At 37.9% G+C, this 16,612-nt stretch overlaps 2 protein-coding genes and 1 pseudogene across 3 annotated transcripts; 2 read left to right on the top strand and 1 right to left on the bottom strand.

Annotated features, from left to right (window-relative positions):
* Positions 1-662: 662 nt before the first annotated feature.
* LOC127810595 (F-box only protein 6-like) lies at positions 663-6,499 on the top strand (annotated as a pseudogene).
* A 1,574-nt stretch (positions 6,500-8,073) lies between these two features.
* LOC127810456 (F-box only protein 6-like) lies at positions 8,074-13,756 on the top strand. Of its 2 annotated transcripts, none has more exons than XM_052349964.1 (3): positions 8,074-8,206; positions 8,482-8,538; positions 11,898-13,756. In XM_052349964.1, exon 3 carries the CDS (start codon positions 11,951-11,953, stop codon positions 13,106-13,108), a length of 1,158 nt encoding a protein of 385 aa, XP_052205924.1. In that variant the 5' UTR covers positions 8,074-8,206; positions 8,482-8,538; positions 11,898-11,950; the 3' UTR covers positions 13,109-13,756. The 2 variants fall into 2 exon arrangements, with proteins under 2 accessions (XP_052205924.1, XP_052205923.1); XM_052349963.1 differs by having other exon boundaries at positions 8,482-8,545; positions 11,898-13,755.
* Positions 13,757-13,969: 213 nt separating this feature from the next.
* On the bottom strand, positions 13,970-15,846 carry LOC127810455 (3-ketoacyl-CoA synthase 6-like). The gene is made up of 2 exons (XM_052349962.1): positions 15,326-15,846; positions 13,970-15,114 (listed from the first exon to the last, which is right to left on the bottom strand). Exons 1-2 carry the CDS (start codon positions 15,822-15,824, stop codon positions 14,156-14,158), a joined length of 1,458 nt encoding a protein of 485 aa, XP_052205922.1. The 5' UTR covers positions 15,825-15,846; the 3' UTR covers positions 13,970-14,155.
* Positions 15,847-16,612: the final 766 nt, after the last annotated feature.

Raw genomic sequence — 16,612 nt, 5'->3', positions numbered from 1 at the left:
TTACATATTTTCTATAAAAAATATGTGCAATCAAACACATTCTAAGAGTTAAAAGAGAATTTATAGTCGTTGGGTGATTGGGACACATAGCATAGAGACACGTGACAAACCCAATTCGAGTAAGGGTGCACTAGTGTTTTGGTGTCTCAAGTTAAACTTGGAAGGCTAGAAGAGACCTTCCTGAAGATTGGTCTTCGGAGGAATAAGGCACGACAGGGGGCATGCCAGGTTATTAAGGAACAATTTGGATTAAGTTATGGGAGAGAGGTCTCCAGAAGACCTCCAAGAGGCAGCTCAACCAAATGCCTAGTGAGGTAGATGGGCCAAACCTTTAGGGAGACAAGTCGTTGAAGGGTTCTCAGAGGATCTGGCCAGGTCTTCAGGTGGTTGGTCCTTGAAGACCTTTCGAGAAAGGGATTTCCTCGGGGAGTTGAAATTTTCTCCTACGGAAGCTCCTTGGAGGCTTTCTGAAGGCAGCCCTCCAGAGGGTATGTTATAACATTATTAAAATAAAAAAAATAAAAATTCAATCTAAATCCAAACAAAAACAAAGATCAAAATGGAGTTTTTTTTTTTTTTTTTTCTAAATACAATTAGCCTTTTCTTTCTTTTCTTTTTTTAATTTTTAACCTAACCCAGGTGAGTTAAAATGATTGGTGACGTGGAAGAGGGCCGGGGGACTGGTTAATAATAAGTCGAAGCGGCAGAAAGAAAGAGGAGGAGCGACGGAAAAGCTCTTCAATCTCCGTTTTCTCATTCTCCCAACTCTCTTCTACCGCTTCCACCCGAGCCGCCTCCGCCATCGCCGCCGCACCACCAACTGCATAGGTCTCTCTATCCCTATCTGTATATATGTATCTATATCTGCCACTGGTACTGTAGTGTTAATTTTGCTTGAAAAGTTTGGGGCTGGGCGTTTCTAGTGCGCGTACTGTTTTGTTCCTTTGTCTTCAATTAAGTTTTCGATTTTTTTTACTAAGTATTAGGTTTTCTATTTTTCTATGTTCTTTCTGTTTGGTTTGAGGGATTTTAGGTCATATTTTTGGTTTGGCATTTGCCGGAGGTAGGTATTGGCCGGGAAAGTGTTTTCTTCTACAGTCAATTTCTTTGACAAACTGAAGGAAGTGAAGTGAAGCGAATGTTTCTTTGCTTGGTTTGCAAAATGAGAAGTTAGTAAGAAGATAGTTGCCGGGAAAAAAAAGAAAAAGAAAAAAAGTTCATTATTGCGGTTTGATTGTACATAAAATTGCATATGTATAAGTAGTTTGATTTTTCTTTCATTTTCGTTTCCCTAGAAAACTTCTAGTTCATACTTAGCATAAACTGCCACTTGTTTGCTGTACCGTGGCTGGTTCCTTATTTTCACTATCAATTCTGTTGAACTGGAACTTGCTTAACCAAACTGCTTCTTGGGGATGGTTCTTGAGCTGGTTACTCGTTCTGGCTATTAATTAGATGGAACTGAGACTTGTTTAACGTAACTGGAATCCTTTTTCTTAGTGAATAAACATGTTTGGGTGCTTACCTCATGCTTTGTTTCAATGTTTGTTACAGGTCGTATCCTGTTTATTGGATACAACTAGTTATGCCTTCTCAATTTATTTGTATTTAAAAGATGCATACAAGTATTTTGCCTTTGTGCATACGCTACCCTTGTTTTTTTTTTTTTTGTTAATGTTTATTGTAACTTGCGAAGTCATAGGAATTTGATGTTTTCCAGTCTCCCCCCCCCAAAAAAAAAGGAGAGAGAGGGAGTAAAAGAATAACCGCTCTTCTGATCTGTTGCTCTAATCAGTATTATTTTCATCCTTTTTCTTGACTTTCAACATTTATGTTCTAATGTGGAGCGTGAGTTTGTCCTTATTGTAATGCAAAATACTTTTCATATGATAATGAGCATCATGCTTTATAGTAAGTGGCCTCATAAAAATGGATTTGGCATTCCCATCACTTGCAGTTACCATTTAGTTAAATCTTCAATGCTGTGTCATCTTATTTGGTGTTCACATCTTAACCGTTTGGTCTATCTTAAATTGTAGTGGTATGTCATCATTGTCATATAGAGTGACACAAGTATAAAAGTGGAAATAGAATTGTCCATCCAAAATTTCATGTGGCTTTTGTTGTGTTGCCCTAGCATTGTCATATTGAGAATGCCATTAGGACTGCTCATAGATTTTTTTAGAAGAAAGTTAATGAAATCATGAGGCTTTGTACCTTTGGTGATAGTTGAATTTTTGGCTTCCCTTGGCAAGTGTGTTGCTGTAAAACTCTCTTCTCTCATTGAAGCGCAGTGCTTTCCAATTTCATCTTCACTACAAGCACATTCCTATCTTCAAAGATAGGTTTCCACTCAAAATAACACTCTAAGCTTGCTCCTGAATCCAATTAGTCCTCGAGATGCATCTTTCAATGGAAATGAAAGCATTCTACTTTGATTCCACTATTTGACAAATCAAGGGGACGGACCAACTGCTATTCCGATCTTCCTTGTGCCACTAAATCTACGGTTCCAGCATCATGAAAGGGATTTTCATCTTCTACATCATCAAGTTCTCCCTCAAGAAGACCACCTTTGGGCAAGTCAAAAGGGTTGTGGTCACCTTCTGGAATCTCCATGCAGGTTCCTGAATGTTCCTACTGCTGCAAAGCATGTATTGCTTGCGACAAATCTTCAATTATTTATCGCATTGCAGGCAATTCTGTTTCTTTCATTTGATTGCCTCTTCCATGTTTTCTAGTGTCTCTAACCATTGCTTTCAAGTGAAAACCCTAACACAACTATAGGATCGTTTCACTCTGATACCACTTTGATGCAGTGTGGGTGGAAGAATCAGCAAAAACAAGTGAAAAGATCGTGTTAAAATAATGTAAAATCAAATGGATGGGAATAATCGTATTATTATAGGCATGTATACAAGGCTACTGGGAATAGCCTTGAGCAATAATGGTGTATTTCATTCTTCATGTTTTAAAATATTCATATTTGATTTGAACTGTGGACAGCATGAGTTAGTTTTGGTAAATCTCTCTTCCTTTGCTGATGGATCTGTGGTGCTAATTTTGTTTCCAAAATTTGGAGGTAGGGTGAGGATTGTAGTGTGAGGAGTGTTTTGTTCTTGTGCCAATTAGCTCATAGTTGTTGGTTTGGCATTTCCTGTAGGTACACATCAGCTGTGGAAATGTTCTCTGCTATCTTTTTCTTTGATTCGTGGAGGGAAAAGGAAAGGATAGCGAAACAATTTGTAAAATAAAATTGAAGGAACTGAAGTGAGGTTTCTTTGCTTGGTTTGCAAAATAAGTAGTAAATAGATAGTTGCCACAAAAAAAAAAGAAAAACGAAATAAAAAATTCATTCTTGTGGTTTAATTATTGATTATATATAGAATATGCATATTTATAAGTAGATTGATTTTTCTTTCATTTTCATTTACCTAGAAAATGTTCATGCTTAGCATATATTGCCATTGTTACAAGTGTTCCCCTGGCTGGTTCCTTATCTTTGCTATCAATTCTATTGACCTGGAATTTGCTTAACTGCTGCTGCTTCTTGTGGGTGGTTTTTGGGCTGGTTACTCATTTTTTCCATGAATTAGATGGAACTGAGACTTGTTTAATTGTAACTGGAATCCCTTTTTCTTAGTGAATAAACATGTTTTGGTGTTCTGCTCATGCTTTGTTTTGATATTTGTTACAGGTGGTCTTTTGTTTATTGGATAAAACTTGTTATGGGCTCTCACTTTATTTGTGTTTAACTAATGCAGTCTAGTATTTTGCCTTTGTACAGAAGCATACTCCTCCTACCCTTGGTTATTTTTTGAGTAATCATGTTGAGTTTGGAGAAAGTAGAGAGTGCTGGTGGGGTTAGCAGTGAAGATTCTCAAGAAGCTTCTGTGTATAGGCCTTGTACTGGTAAGCCATATGCATGTTTAGAATCTTATTTCCTGCCTTCCAAAGGGAAACGCTTAAAAAGCACTAACCGAGAAAGATTTGATCTCCAGGGTATGCATGAAGTTGAACCTCTGTTTTGGTTGCATCTAAGTTTCCGGAGGAAGGAGAAGAGTGTTGTGAATCTGTAGGTAACTCTTTTGCAGTTGTATTTTTTTGGAGTGCAAGCTGATGGCTTTGTATGTAGGAATCTACAAAAGTCTTTTTTGGCATCAGTTTGCTTTCCCTGCTAGTTGATGGATACTTGTGTGAATGTTTCAAAGAGGTTGGTGCAGGATCCATCCTAGCATTTTTCAATTCGAGTGATGTTATTGGTCTGACTGAATGAATGATTTTCTTTGTCAAGTAATGACTAATGAGGGAGGGATGCTGATGATGGTAGTTTAGTAGCCACTAGCATCTTGTCTGTTTGCTGCTTTTAATTTTTTGGGATAACTAAGAAAGGTGGTTATGAGCACGTGTTGGCGAAGGAGTCATTATGCAACTAATTTACCGTACATGGCTAATTTAGTTCATGAAGTGGCAAGTGCAGAACTCGCCACCTGCATGCATTACTTCCACTTTGCATGGGTTTGGGTTATATATAAATGTTAGTCAGTAGCAAGTTTGAGGCTAATTAGGGAAGTAGTTTCTACTTTGTGGGATAGAGAAATTTGCTTTGATACTATTAATGTGTGCCTTACTAAAAAGCAGAGGGATGAACAGCATCTTAGTCAATCAGAATGTGTTGCCACTGCAGGCCAGTTTCTCTAGGTAAAACTCACGGAGTTTTGCTTTTGTCTTTCTCCTATGCTAAATAGTTGCCTGTGCTATAATCAAGCAAAATAGGAAAAACCAGGAGAAAAAGGTCATGGCGAGCTCCACCACCTACAATGAGTAGGCCTATCTAAAGCACATTCCTGCAGTGTAAATTAATGCCAAACAAATATATTTTAGCTGGTCTTCCCTGAATGATATTTAATTTAAGGATACTATTTATGCATGCTATGAATTTATAGAAACTTGTTTTGTGGTTTCCAAGTCTGCTTATATAATTTTTGTAGCAAGTTTTTAACATGGGTGCATTTTTTACACATGGTGCGTCGTTCATCAAGATGATAACTCTGCACTACAGTTTCCTAAAGGGGACCGAAGAATCTGAAATTTTCAACATGCCGGAGCCTAGCAAGCCTCCTCCCCCTGACAAGTAACCTCAGAAAGAGAGGGATCCTGAAAGATTACCTAGCCCTGCTAGTTCTCCTGAAATTATGGATCCCCAGATCTGGAAAGAATTCCCAGAAGAACTCCTTGAAGCTGTCATTGCTAGACTTCCAATTGACACATTCTGCCGGTTCCGATCAGTTTGTAAGAAGTGGAATTCGTTGCCGGCTTCTCCCAGTTTCTCCCAACACTTTGCGCAACTTCCTAAACTCCAACCTTGGTTTTACACGGTCTCCCTTGACCTTGAAAGTCTGAATGGCGGTGCCATGTACGACCCTGGCTCAAAAAAATGGCATCCCACTACCATCTATGCTTTGCCCAGTATATTTCGTGTAGGGCCAGTGGCTTCAGCTGGTGGCCTCGTCTGCTTTCTTCATTGCACTCGCAGTGGTGTCAGGAGCTTCTATGCGGGCAACCCTCTCACTCAGTCCTTCAAGGAGTTACCCGTTGGCTCAATCGATGTATGGGGCCCAGCTGCTGCAGCGATGACTCTAAACGGGGAATCAACCGATGCCGGGACCTATAGCATCCTCTGGCTGAATCGCGAGGGTGAGTTCGAGGTTTACGACTCTGTAAGAAACTCATGGACCCGTTCAGGGAGCATAGGCTCCACGATCGAGCTACCATTGTGTCTCAACTTCCAGTCATCTGCAGTCTCTATTGACGGCACAATTTACTTCCTGCTGCGGCAGCCTGATGGGATTGTGTCCTACGATATGGCCTCGGGGGTTTGGGAGCAATTCGAAATCCCGGCTCCTGCGCATCTGAGCGACAACCGTACGCTTGCTAAATGTGGGGGACGGATCCTGCTTGTGGGGTTGCTGAGAGAGAGGTCTGCCAAATCGGTGTGCGTATGGGTGCTGGAGAAGACGAGTCTGTTGTGGAAGGAGGTAGACAGAATGCCAAGCTCATGGTGCTTGGACTTGTATGGAAAGCCCGTAAAGATGACTTGCTTGGGTAACGAAGATGTAATCTTCTTGTCATTTAGAGCAGGACGAGAAGAGCACTTCCTGGTGACCTATGATGTATTGAGCCGGGAATGGCTCAAGGTTGTAGAGTACACGCCGCCGCCTGGCACTGGGGTTGATCCTCGGTGGATTGCGTGCGGCGCTGCGTTTCACCCTTGCTTCACAGCATCAGCTTAATGGAACTAGACCGAAATTTGCCCATGTTCGGTGGCAATGACAAGTCAAAACTTTTTTTTTTTGTTTTTTGGTCTTAAATTCAATTTCTATCTTGTGTAGGATTTTCTTAGAATCTTCTTCTGACTGACTTAGCTGTAATGTAATGCTTCCATTGGCTGTGCTTACTGCTTAGCTCAACCAAATAACCATTGATGATTGAAATTGTATTTTATGCTCGTGAAAGGAAAAACTAGACCAAAATTAGGGAAACTATAATTTAACCATATTGGTCTCCTAAGAAAAATAAATAAATATTAAAAATTGAAAAATATTTCTATATTCGCCTACCACTTACCATCTTTAATATTTTATTATTGTTTAGCTTCAAGGCAACCATTACCAAATATTGGTGTTTGACGAGGTTGGTTTTTATGTTGTTTCAACCATAGGGTTTCTTTAAGTAAGTTATTAATTTTTAAACTATCATATTTTATTCATTGTATGATTCAATTTGAGCTCTATCAGTCTCTATCTTACTGTGTCTCTTCATTAACCATTGGGGTTGTAGACGTTGCAACTCCATTACTCGATGTATTATTGAATATTCAGTGTTTTATTTTAATATTTTCACATTTAAATATATATTTATTATTTGTCATTGGATTTTAATAGAGTTTATATATGTCTATTTTTTTCTCTTAAGATATTATATCTTTTAGTCGTCCAGCGAAAGATATATTTTGTTTGTAGTTATGTTTATATTTAGCTTATATCTTTAAAAATACTTTAGCAATAAAAAATATATTCTCTGTAATTAAACTCTTTTAATATATTTAAAATTTTGTATAAACATTAAAAAGTAAACTATAATCATAAAAAAAAATTATTTATATTTTTTTATTTTTTACATGTGAGTTACTCCTCTAATATATATATATATATATATATTTAACACATAAATTTAAAGAAAAATATTTATAGGTAAATTTTACACATATTTAATCTTGTGATGGAAAATGGATAAAATGGAATAAATATTTGTTTCTTAATGAGACAAAGATAGACAAAATAAAAAAAAAGAAATTGATGAGAAATAGTTAAAACATGATATTAATCATAAGAAATTTAGATAAGTATATGTTTATTTTAATTATTATAGTATATAATTAATTTATTTTGATAAAAATATATAAAATATTGTGTTAAAAGATGATGCAATAAATTTAAACATTTTATAGATACATAATTATCATATAATTCATATAAAATTGTATGAATCATATACATTTTATTAACAAAAATAGATAATATAATTAAAAGATATTGATGAAATTAAAACATAAGAGAATAATAGGAGTGTTTTTAAAACATAGGGATGTGATCGTGAATTTTATCTAACCTTAAAGAGAAATAAGTAATTTATCTCTATATAATTTATTAATAAAGATGAATAATATGATATTTTTAATTATTATTAAAAAATATTAATAAAATTAAAAAGTAAAAACACAAGAGAGATATGTTCAAAATACAAGAAAGTGGGCATGAATTTTACTTTCAGGGAAAATGCTAATTTACCCTTTATTTTATAATAGATAAGTATTTTATTATTATTATTATTATTATTATTTAATTTAAAATTGAAGATAATATAATAATAAATTATTATTTACTCTACCCAAACTCAACGTGTGTAGAATATTAGATTATTATATTATTAATATAATAATATAATAATAACTTGTGACGTGGCAGCAAAAGGGAACTGGTTAGTAATAAAAGTCTAAGCGGCGGAAAGAAAGAAAGAAAGAAAGAAAGAAAGAAGAAGAGGAGCGACAACACCTCTTACTCCATTTCTGTCCTCGCTCTCCCTACTCTCTTCTACCGCTTCCACCAGAGCCGCCGTCGCCGTCGCCGCACAACCTCCTGCTTAGGTATCTCTCTCTCTCTCTATATATATATATATATATATGTCTCTGCCGTTGGTACTGTGGTGTTAATTTTGCTCGATAAGTTTGGGGCGGAGGGTTTCTAGTGCGAAGAGTGTTTTGTTCATGTATCTTCAATTAGGTTTTCTTTTTTTCTATGCTCTTTCTGTTCTGTGCGGTTTTAGGGATTTTAGGTTTTATTCTTTGGTTTGGCATTTCCCGAAGGTAGATATCGGCCGCGAAATGTTTTCTTCTATCATCTATTTCGTTGATTCGCGCAGGGAAAGGAAGGATGGGGAAACAGAACTGAAGGAAGTGAAGTTTCGTTGCTTGGGCCGGTTAGTGGTTAGTAATTTTCTCTATTAATTAGATTGAACCGAGACTTGTTTAACCCTAACTGGATTCCTTTTTCTTAGTGAATGAACACGTTTTGGTTCTTCCCTCACGCTTTGTTTCGATATTTGTTACAGGTGGTATCCTGTTTATTGGATAAAACTAGTTCATGTGCCCTCATTTTGTTTGTATTTAACTGATGCATACAAGTATTTTGCCTTGTACAAAATATAAACCCACTCTTGGTTTTTTTTGTTTCTCTTACTGTATATTGTAACTTGAGAACTCATAAACCTACCTGAATTTGATAATTGCTACATTTGAAAATGCCATTAGGACAGCTCACATATTTTGTTAGAAGAAGGTTAATGTAATCATCAGGCTATGTGGATTTCTGATGATAGTTTGGAAACGGGAATTTCCTAGAGGAAAATGCTTTCTTGGGGTTAATTTTACATGGATCATCGACGTCTGTGACTCTGTGGAAACTTGCTTTTTCTGTAGCCATTCACAAACACCTATGTCGTAATTATTTTCATTTTCTTAATTTTGTTTCCATCTTGCTTTGCTAGACCTAGGGTTGGTATATATTATATCAAAGAAACGTTTTACATTTTTATTGCTCATATATCTATTGGCACAAGGGAATGTGGTTTTATTTTGTCGACTTGTGGACAACTGTCATTTATTTTACCCTGGGCTTATTACAATCGTTTCCTGGTTTGCAGGCTTACCTAATGAATAGAAATAGACCCGCTTCCTTCCTTTTTGTAGTTTGTTTGTTTATTTGCTTGTATTTTTTTTCTTCAAAAAAGTAGTTTTTCTAATTGGGAGTAGGATTAACCAGTGGTAAGCTGTCCTTCTTCCCATTATTGAAGTCATCGGTGCAACATGCACCATGCCCTATCTTTTTTGACCCTCAGATGTACCCAAAAGGAAAAGAAGCTTTGTTGCTTATTTGTGACGTGCTTGATAATATACAGTATTGATATTTGTCAAGATGATTTTTGTTATGTTTAGAGTTTGTTTGAGCTGCTTCAAAAGCCCCCTTCTGGTGACCCTACCAAAAATTAGCTTTATGTCATGGATTTACATCCCAAAAAGAAATTATTGTTAGATGTAGTTGAGCTAAGATCTTATAACGTTTGAGGCACTCTGATGCAGTGTGAGAGGAGGAATCAATAAAATCAAGTGCAAAAGTTAAGCTAAAATAGTGTAAAATGAAATCTGGAGTGACTGTATGAAAATTTGGGTTTAAGAAAACTTCAAAAAGTTGAATTTGAGTAATACGATTTCCTACAAAGTGTCTGAAAAGGCTATTTATATTACATTACGGTGATAATAAATCCTAGTCCTAGCCATTGACGACAAAGGAATCCCTCTTTATCTTATCTTAGCTATCTTCTATATTAAAAGTCAAATGACTTCTTGTTAAAGCTAATATAATAAAAAGCTTACAAAACCTAATAACTTAAATATTAACCATAATTAAGAAAATGTAAATAAAATAAAAACACTAATAAATAAAGAATATTTTAAACATCATGACTTAATATTTTAGGTGTGTATACAAGACTACTGGGAATAGCCTGGAGCAATAATGGTGGATTTCATTCTTTCATTTTTTTAAATATTCATATCATTAGCTAGTTTTGGTAATCATGCTGAGTTCGGAGAAAGTAGAGAGTGGTGGTAGAGGGTTGGCAGTGAGGATTCCCAAGAAGCTTTCTGCATTCTCCCCTTGTACTGGTAACTTGCTTGTATGTTTAGACTTTTAGTCTTATTTCCTGGCTTCCTAAGTGAAACACTTAAAAAGCATCTCCGAGGTATGTATGAAGATTTGAACTCCTGTTTTGGTTGCATCTGAGTTTCTAGAAAAAGGAGAAGAGAGTTGTGTATCTGTAGGCAACCCTTTGCAGTTGTATCTTGATCCATGTGCAACTGAGGAATTGTAAATCATTCTATTGGTTTGAACCAGATTATTTGTGAACTGACAGCCTGAGGCTGATGCTTTTGTGGGTAGCAATATGCAAAGGGCATTTGTGCATCAGTTTGCTTTCCCTGCTAGTTGATGGATACTAATGTGAATGTTTCAAAATGGTTGGTGCAGGATCCATCCTAGCATTTTTTCAATTAGAGTGATGTTATATGTTGGAATGAATGAAACATTTTCTTCAAGTAATGATGTAAGCACTAATGAACCAGCAGAGAGAGGAAGGGAAGGAGGAAAAGAGAACTGCTGTATTTTAGGTTTAAATTTTGAAAATATTTTGACAGTAGGAGTACTAATGATGGTAGTCTGTGTAGATTATTAGTTTCTTTTCTGCTTACTTATTTTAATTTTTGGGAGAAATGAGAAAGGTGGTTCTTATGGATGTGTGTTGGCCAAAGAGTCGGTCATCATCCTCTTCAACAACTACACTTTATCCTAACCAAGTTAGGGACGGAGGGACTTCAAGGCACTTCATTCATAATGTCAATTGACATCTAAAAGTTACATTGACAATATAAATCCATGTAAAAGAACAACGTGACAAAATTTTACGTGGAATGCCCTTATTGACGCAACCCTCTAGTGAGGGAATGATGAGATAAAGTTTCAACACCATCTTCACATGGAAAAGCTTCATGAGATGACCAAAGAGTCATTATGCAACTAATTTACCAAAAGTGGCTCATTTAGTTTATGAAGTGGCAAGTGCTGAACTCACCAACTGCATGCATTACTTCTACTCTGCATGGGTTAGGTGCACTTATATTGGCCAAAGGCTGTTGCAATTTTTGTAGGGTACTTGAATATTCAAGTTGTGTATGTAATTTGAATATGGCTTTATTAAGAGACATTGGGTTATAAATATTTATACAAGTATTGGTCAGTGGCAAGTTGGAGATTAATTAGGAAAAGTTGCTATTTTGTGGGAACGAGATGTTTGCTTTCATGCTATAAAAACACCCTCCTAAAGTGCAAAGGGATGAACCGGCATCTTAGTCAATCACACTAGTATTGTCACTGCAGGCCGGTTTCTAGCAAAGTAAACCGCCTATTTTTGCTTTTGTCTTTTCCCTACACTAAATCATTGCCTGCTGTTCTAACCAATCAAAATAGGAAAACCCCAAGGGAAAAAGGTCATGGCAAACTCCACCACCTACATGAAGTAGGCTAAGGCACATTCCTGTTGTGCAGATTAATGCCATACAAATATATTTTAGCTGGTCTGCCCTGAATGATTCTTAATTTAAGGATACTATTTGTGCATGTTATGAATTTTTAGAAAATTGTTTTGTGGTTTCCAAGTCTGCTTTTATAATTTTTTGGAAGTTTTAACATGGGTGCCCTTCATCCATCTTGATGACTACTCTGCAGAAGGCGGCCGCTACAGTTTCATAAAGAGGACTGAAAACACCAGGAATTTCAATATGGCAGGGCATAGCAGGCCTCCCCCTAAAAAGAAAGCTCGTAAAGAGAGGAATCCTGAAAGATTACCTAACCCTACTAGTTCTACTGAAATTATGGATCACCGGATCTGGAAAGAATTCCCCGCTGACCTCTTTGAAGCTGTCATTGCCAGACTTCCAATTGACACATTCTGCCGTTTCCGCTCAGTTTGTAGGAAGTGGAATTCTTTGCCAACTTCTCACAGTTTCGCTCAACAGTGTGCGCAAGTTCCCCAATCCCAACCTTGGTTTTACACAATCAGCAATGTATCTGTGAATGCTGGTTCCATGTATGACCCTTGCTTGAGAAAATGGTATCATACTACCATCACTGCTTCTCCAATTAAGTCACTTCTTGTTCCAGTGGCTTCAGCTGGTGGTCTCATCTGCTTTGTTAATCGGCGCCATGGTTGCCTCTATGTGTGCAACCCTCTAACTCAGTCCTTCAAGGAGTTACCAGATATCTCAATACAGGATGGGTGCCGAGTTGCTGTAGGAATGACTCTGAATGCAGAATCAACCGCTAGGAGCTATAAGATTCTCTGGGTGCGTACTGATGGTGAGTACCTAGTTTATGACTCTCTAAGGAACTCCTGGACCCAATCAACCATGCCCTCCAGGATTAAGCTGCCATTCTCTCTTATCACGAGGTCACATGCAATTTCTATTGATGGCACACTTTACTTCCTGGGTTCTGACCCTGTTGGGATGGTATCCTACAATACGACTACAGGGGTGTGGAAGCAATTTTCAATCCCGGCTCCCCCAGATGTGTGCAACTGTACACTCGCAGAATGTGCGGGACGGATCCTACTTGTGGGGTTACAGGCGAGGAATGATGCCAGGTGCGTGTGCATATGGGAGCTGCAGAAGATGACTCTCTTGTGGAAAGAGGTAGACAGAATGCCAATCTTATGGTGCTTGGAGTTCTATGGAAAGCTCATTCGCATGACTTGTTTCGGTAACAAAGACGTAATCATGTTGTCATTGAAATCAAGACAAAAGACCCGCCTGGTTACCTATGATATATTGAGCCGGGAATGGCTGCAGGTTCGAGGCAGCAAACCGCCTGGGAGGAAAAGTCCGCAGGTAGTTGCGTGGGGAACTGCATTTCAGCCTTGCTTGACAGCATTAGCTTGACAGAAATAGAAATTGTGGTCGTTTTCGGAATCATCGGCTGCCTCACCTTCACATATTGGGGTTTCTTCTCTTGTCTGCAGGTATGGTGGTATTCCATTTTGGCTGCCCTGCAGATATTTCATCTGCACCCCAATTTTCTTTGGTGTATTGGAGTTATTATCATCCCATGATGCCTATGAAGATAGTAACTTTAATTTTGTGTAAACTTGTAATTCTGGACAAGTGCCCTTGAATGTTTCCTTTTGAGGAAATTTATTAAGAATGTCATAGCTTTATTTGGACCAAAGCAGTTGCAATCCGTGTAAACTGCTGGTAAGAGAGAGGCATGGAATATGACGACAAGGAACAGGCTGAGGAGGGAGGAAGGTATAGTAGAGCGAAAGGCAACCTGAACTTGAAGCTAGAGGAGGAAGAGGAGCTGTGACTGAGAACATGAAATTGAAAAAGGATCGAGGAGGGTTGAAGATATAAGTATATATATGTATATATTTCCTCCAAATGAAAGTGTTCTTTATGAATTGTTTTGTGTTCTGTGTCCAAAATTTAGAAGAAGTTCTTTCATAAACAGAAAAAAAAACATTTTTTCTGTTATATGGAAGGAGTACGAATTTTCTGTTAAATATAAAATTAAATTATTAATGGACAAAAGTAATCTTATATTAAACATTTAAAATTACCACTCAGTACTCACCCTTCCCCAAAACTTTGGCTAGAACTGGTGTTCTTTTTAGCTCGATGCAAGAAAGGGGCATCTTCAACATTTCCATATATAGTTAATAAAACAAAGCACAGCGATGCTCGTCATCAGCTGTATGCTACAAGCGCAAGCGCGAGCGCGAGCGCGCGCACACACAACAGAGAAGCACTCAACAGAAATCAAATAATATTACAGTATACTTGTCTTCCATCGAGAACAGTTATTGTGGACATATACTACAGCTCGCCACAATATTTATAAAATAGATTAGATAAACGGAAGCAAAAACAGAAGCAACACCCGAAACCATAAAGATCAAACTTCCCGGGAAAACGAACACCAATTTCAACTTAGCACTTGACCACATCAGGAATATGAACAGGGTACCTGTCAATTGAATCAATCCACGGCCCATCTGTCGGCGCTTCGATGGTTTTGTTGCATTTCCACACTGCACTGTTACACTTGAATCCACTTCCAAACCCTATCTGCCAAACCTTATCACCCTTTTTCATTCTCCCTTTCGCCTCAATATAGCTCATTTCATACCACAGTGACGATGAAGATGTGTTCCCGAACCGGTGCAGCGTCATTCTGGAAGCTTCCACGTGCTCCGGCGACAGCTGCAAGCCTTTCTGCAGCTCGTCGATCACCGCTCGGCCGCCGGCGTGGATGCAGAAGTGCTCGAAGGCCTGCTTGAAGTCTGGGATGTAAGGCTCTACTTGTTTCTTGAAGATTTTCCGGGCAATGAGTCTGGCGAGAAACCGAAGCTGCTCCCATGTTGGGAGGACCAGAGGGCCGATGGCGGTGATGTTGGATTTCAAGGCCTCGCCGGCGATGGCCATGAGATCGATCGACAGCGATATTCCGACGTGCCCTTCTGGGTCTTCTACCTCTTGAACGCAAGAGTAGGCTTTGTCTTCCATTCCTTTGTGGGTTCGAACCATATGAACCAGACTGTACTTGGCTCGGTTTCGATCGGCTTTCCGGTTGGATAAGAGTAGGGCGGCGCCGCCAATTCGGAACAAACAGCTGGGAACAATCATTGATCTCTGGTTTCCCATGTAACAGTTGGGCGAGATGATCTCGGTGCTGACCACCACTGCATTGGAGTTGGGATGAACTTGAAGCAACTGGCGAGCTAGATCAATGGATATCAACCCAGCACTGCACCCCATTCCGGAGAGGTTGAAACTCTTAATATTGCTCCTCAGATTGTATTTGTTCACCACCATAGCCGACAAGGATGGACTTGGGGAGAAGAGGCTGCAATTCACGACCAGTATATCGATATCTCTTGCCATCAATTCTGGTGGTACAAAAGACAGAAAAATAGAATGAAATTGAGCGAGAAAATATCCAAATTCTTTATTAATTTTTATTACAAGACAAGAATATATATATATATGTTTAAATATTCATATATTCTTTGTCACACATTTAAATATATATGCTTTTTCTTTACTTAAGATAGATTTAAGTAAATAAATGAGTTCTATATATATGCTCCCATAATTAACCTGTCTTGTTGAAGAGAGAGTCCATGGCAGAGAATATGGCCAGCTCGGCCTCTTCTCTGGCAGCTGCCATGTTAGGTTCCGGCGGGATACAAAGGATAGCCGGCGGGAGACATGTCTCCTCCCCGAGGCCGGAGCGCTCGAGGATTTTCATCAGAAAGTCGACTATTTTGGGCTGCGCCGGTAATATCAGTCTTGCATGTTCAATGAAGGTGGCACAGGGTATTCGGAGATGGCATGGAGGCTTGAAGCAAGCATAGTCTACTAGGTACACGGGGCGAGGCCGCCGCCTTGACATGAAGTAGTGGAAGGTTGCGATGATGATGACAAGGAAGAAGAAAGAGCACACAATAATAATATTATTGTACTGGTGTTGAATATTGAGAACAATGGCCATGATGCCTCCGGTTACTAGCAAAAAGGAGAGAATATTGTGGCTGTCTAGGTATTGGTAACCCTGCAGCTTTCCGTAATCGAAGAATTTCTGCAGCTTCGTAGGCATCTTTGATGTGCCCAGAAGAGAGAGAGAGAGAGAGAGAGAGAGATGGATTGCATATAAGACTGTTAAATGGAGAGGGCAGTGCTTAATTTAAAGGCAGTCTCAAGTCGAGAAATTCATCATTTATGTGTCCTTGAACATCATGTACTTCACCAGGAATTTCGAGTAGTAGTAGTAAGTGTAATTATTGAGACAGATGATACATAGTTAGAGATCAATTTGTTAGTACAGGTTAATTAATTACGTACTGACTGCCACAGGTAGGCCACATTAATAATTAATTTGATCCAAGACTCATAAGCCAACATCACTTCCTTAAGTTGTATTGTTGGCTATTCAGTGTCCAGTCCTATAGAAAATTGGCAAAAACCTGCAGCTTCAAGTTCAAATACATATATAGGTCTGTTGGCAAAGCTGGTTTCTAAAGCATTTTATTTTATTACCCCATACCCAAACTTCTAGCTTTAATTTTTTTCTCTTTTCATGTTATCATAACAACTTCTCCATCAAATTTAAAAAGAAACCATCACTTAGTTAAGAAAGTTAACATTTAAAACGTAACCTGAAATTGATTAGCAATAATTTCCGACACCACACACACGCATATACTTACATATATATCAAGAAAAACTTATTGAAAAGCTTTATACTTATAGTTTCTTTATATTATTCTAAATTAATTCAATATTAAATAATAGAAAAATAAGTTGTATTATATATATCTTCTAGATTAAATTATATTAAACAAAAACACATTTCTTATATATTGTACATTTTAATAATAGATTAAA

The sequence above is a fragment of the Diospyros lotus genome, chromosome 9 (genome assembly GCF_014633365.1).
Source record: "Diospyros lotus cultivar Yz01 chromosome 9, ASM1463336v1, whole genome shotgun sequence".
NCBI lineage: Eukaryota > Viridiplantae > Streptophyta > Magnoliopsida > Ericales > Ebenaceae > Diospyros > Diospyros lotus.
The sequence above is the reverse complement of the archived record's forward strand: the minus strand, read 5'-3'. Positions and strand labels throughout refer to the sequence as shown.

What these genes read in the sequence shown, in the direction of transcription:
- LOC127810455 (XM_052349962.1), bottom strand. Translation starts at nt 15,824, where the DNA reads ATGCCTACGAAGCTGCAGAAATTCTTCGATTACGGAAAGCTGCAGGGT. An exon ending in CTCTCTCTTCAACAAGACAG is followed by an intron (nt 15,115 to 15,325) that starts GTTAATTATGGG and finishes TTGTACCACCAG; the next exon opens with AATTGATGGCAAGAGATATC.
- LOC127810456 (XM_052349964.1), top strand. Translation starts at nt 11,951, where the DNA reads ATGGCAGGGCATAGCAGGCCTCCCCCTAAAAAGAAAGCTCGTAAAGAG.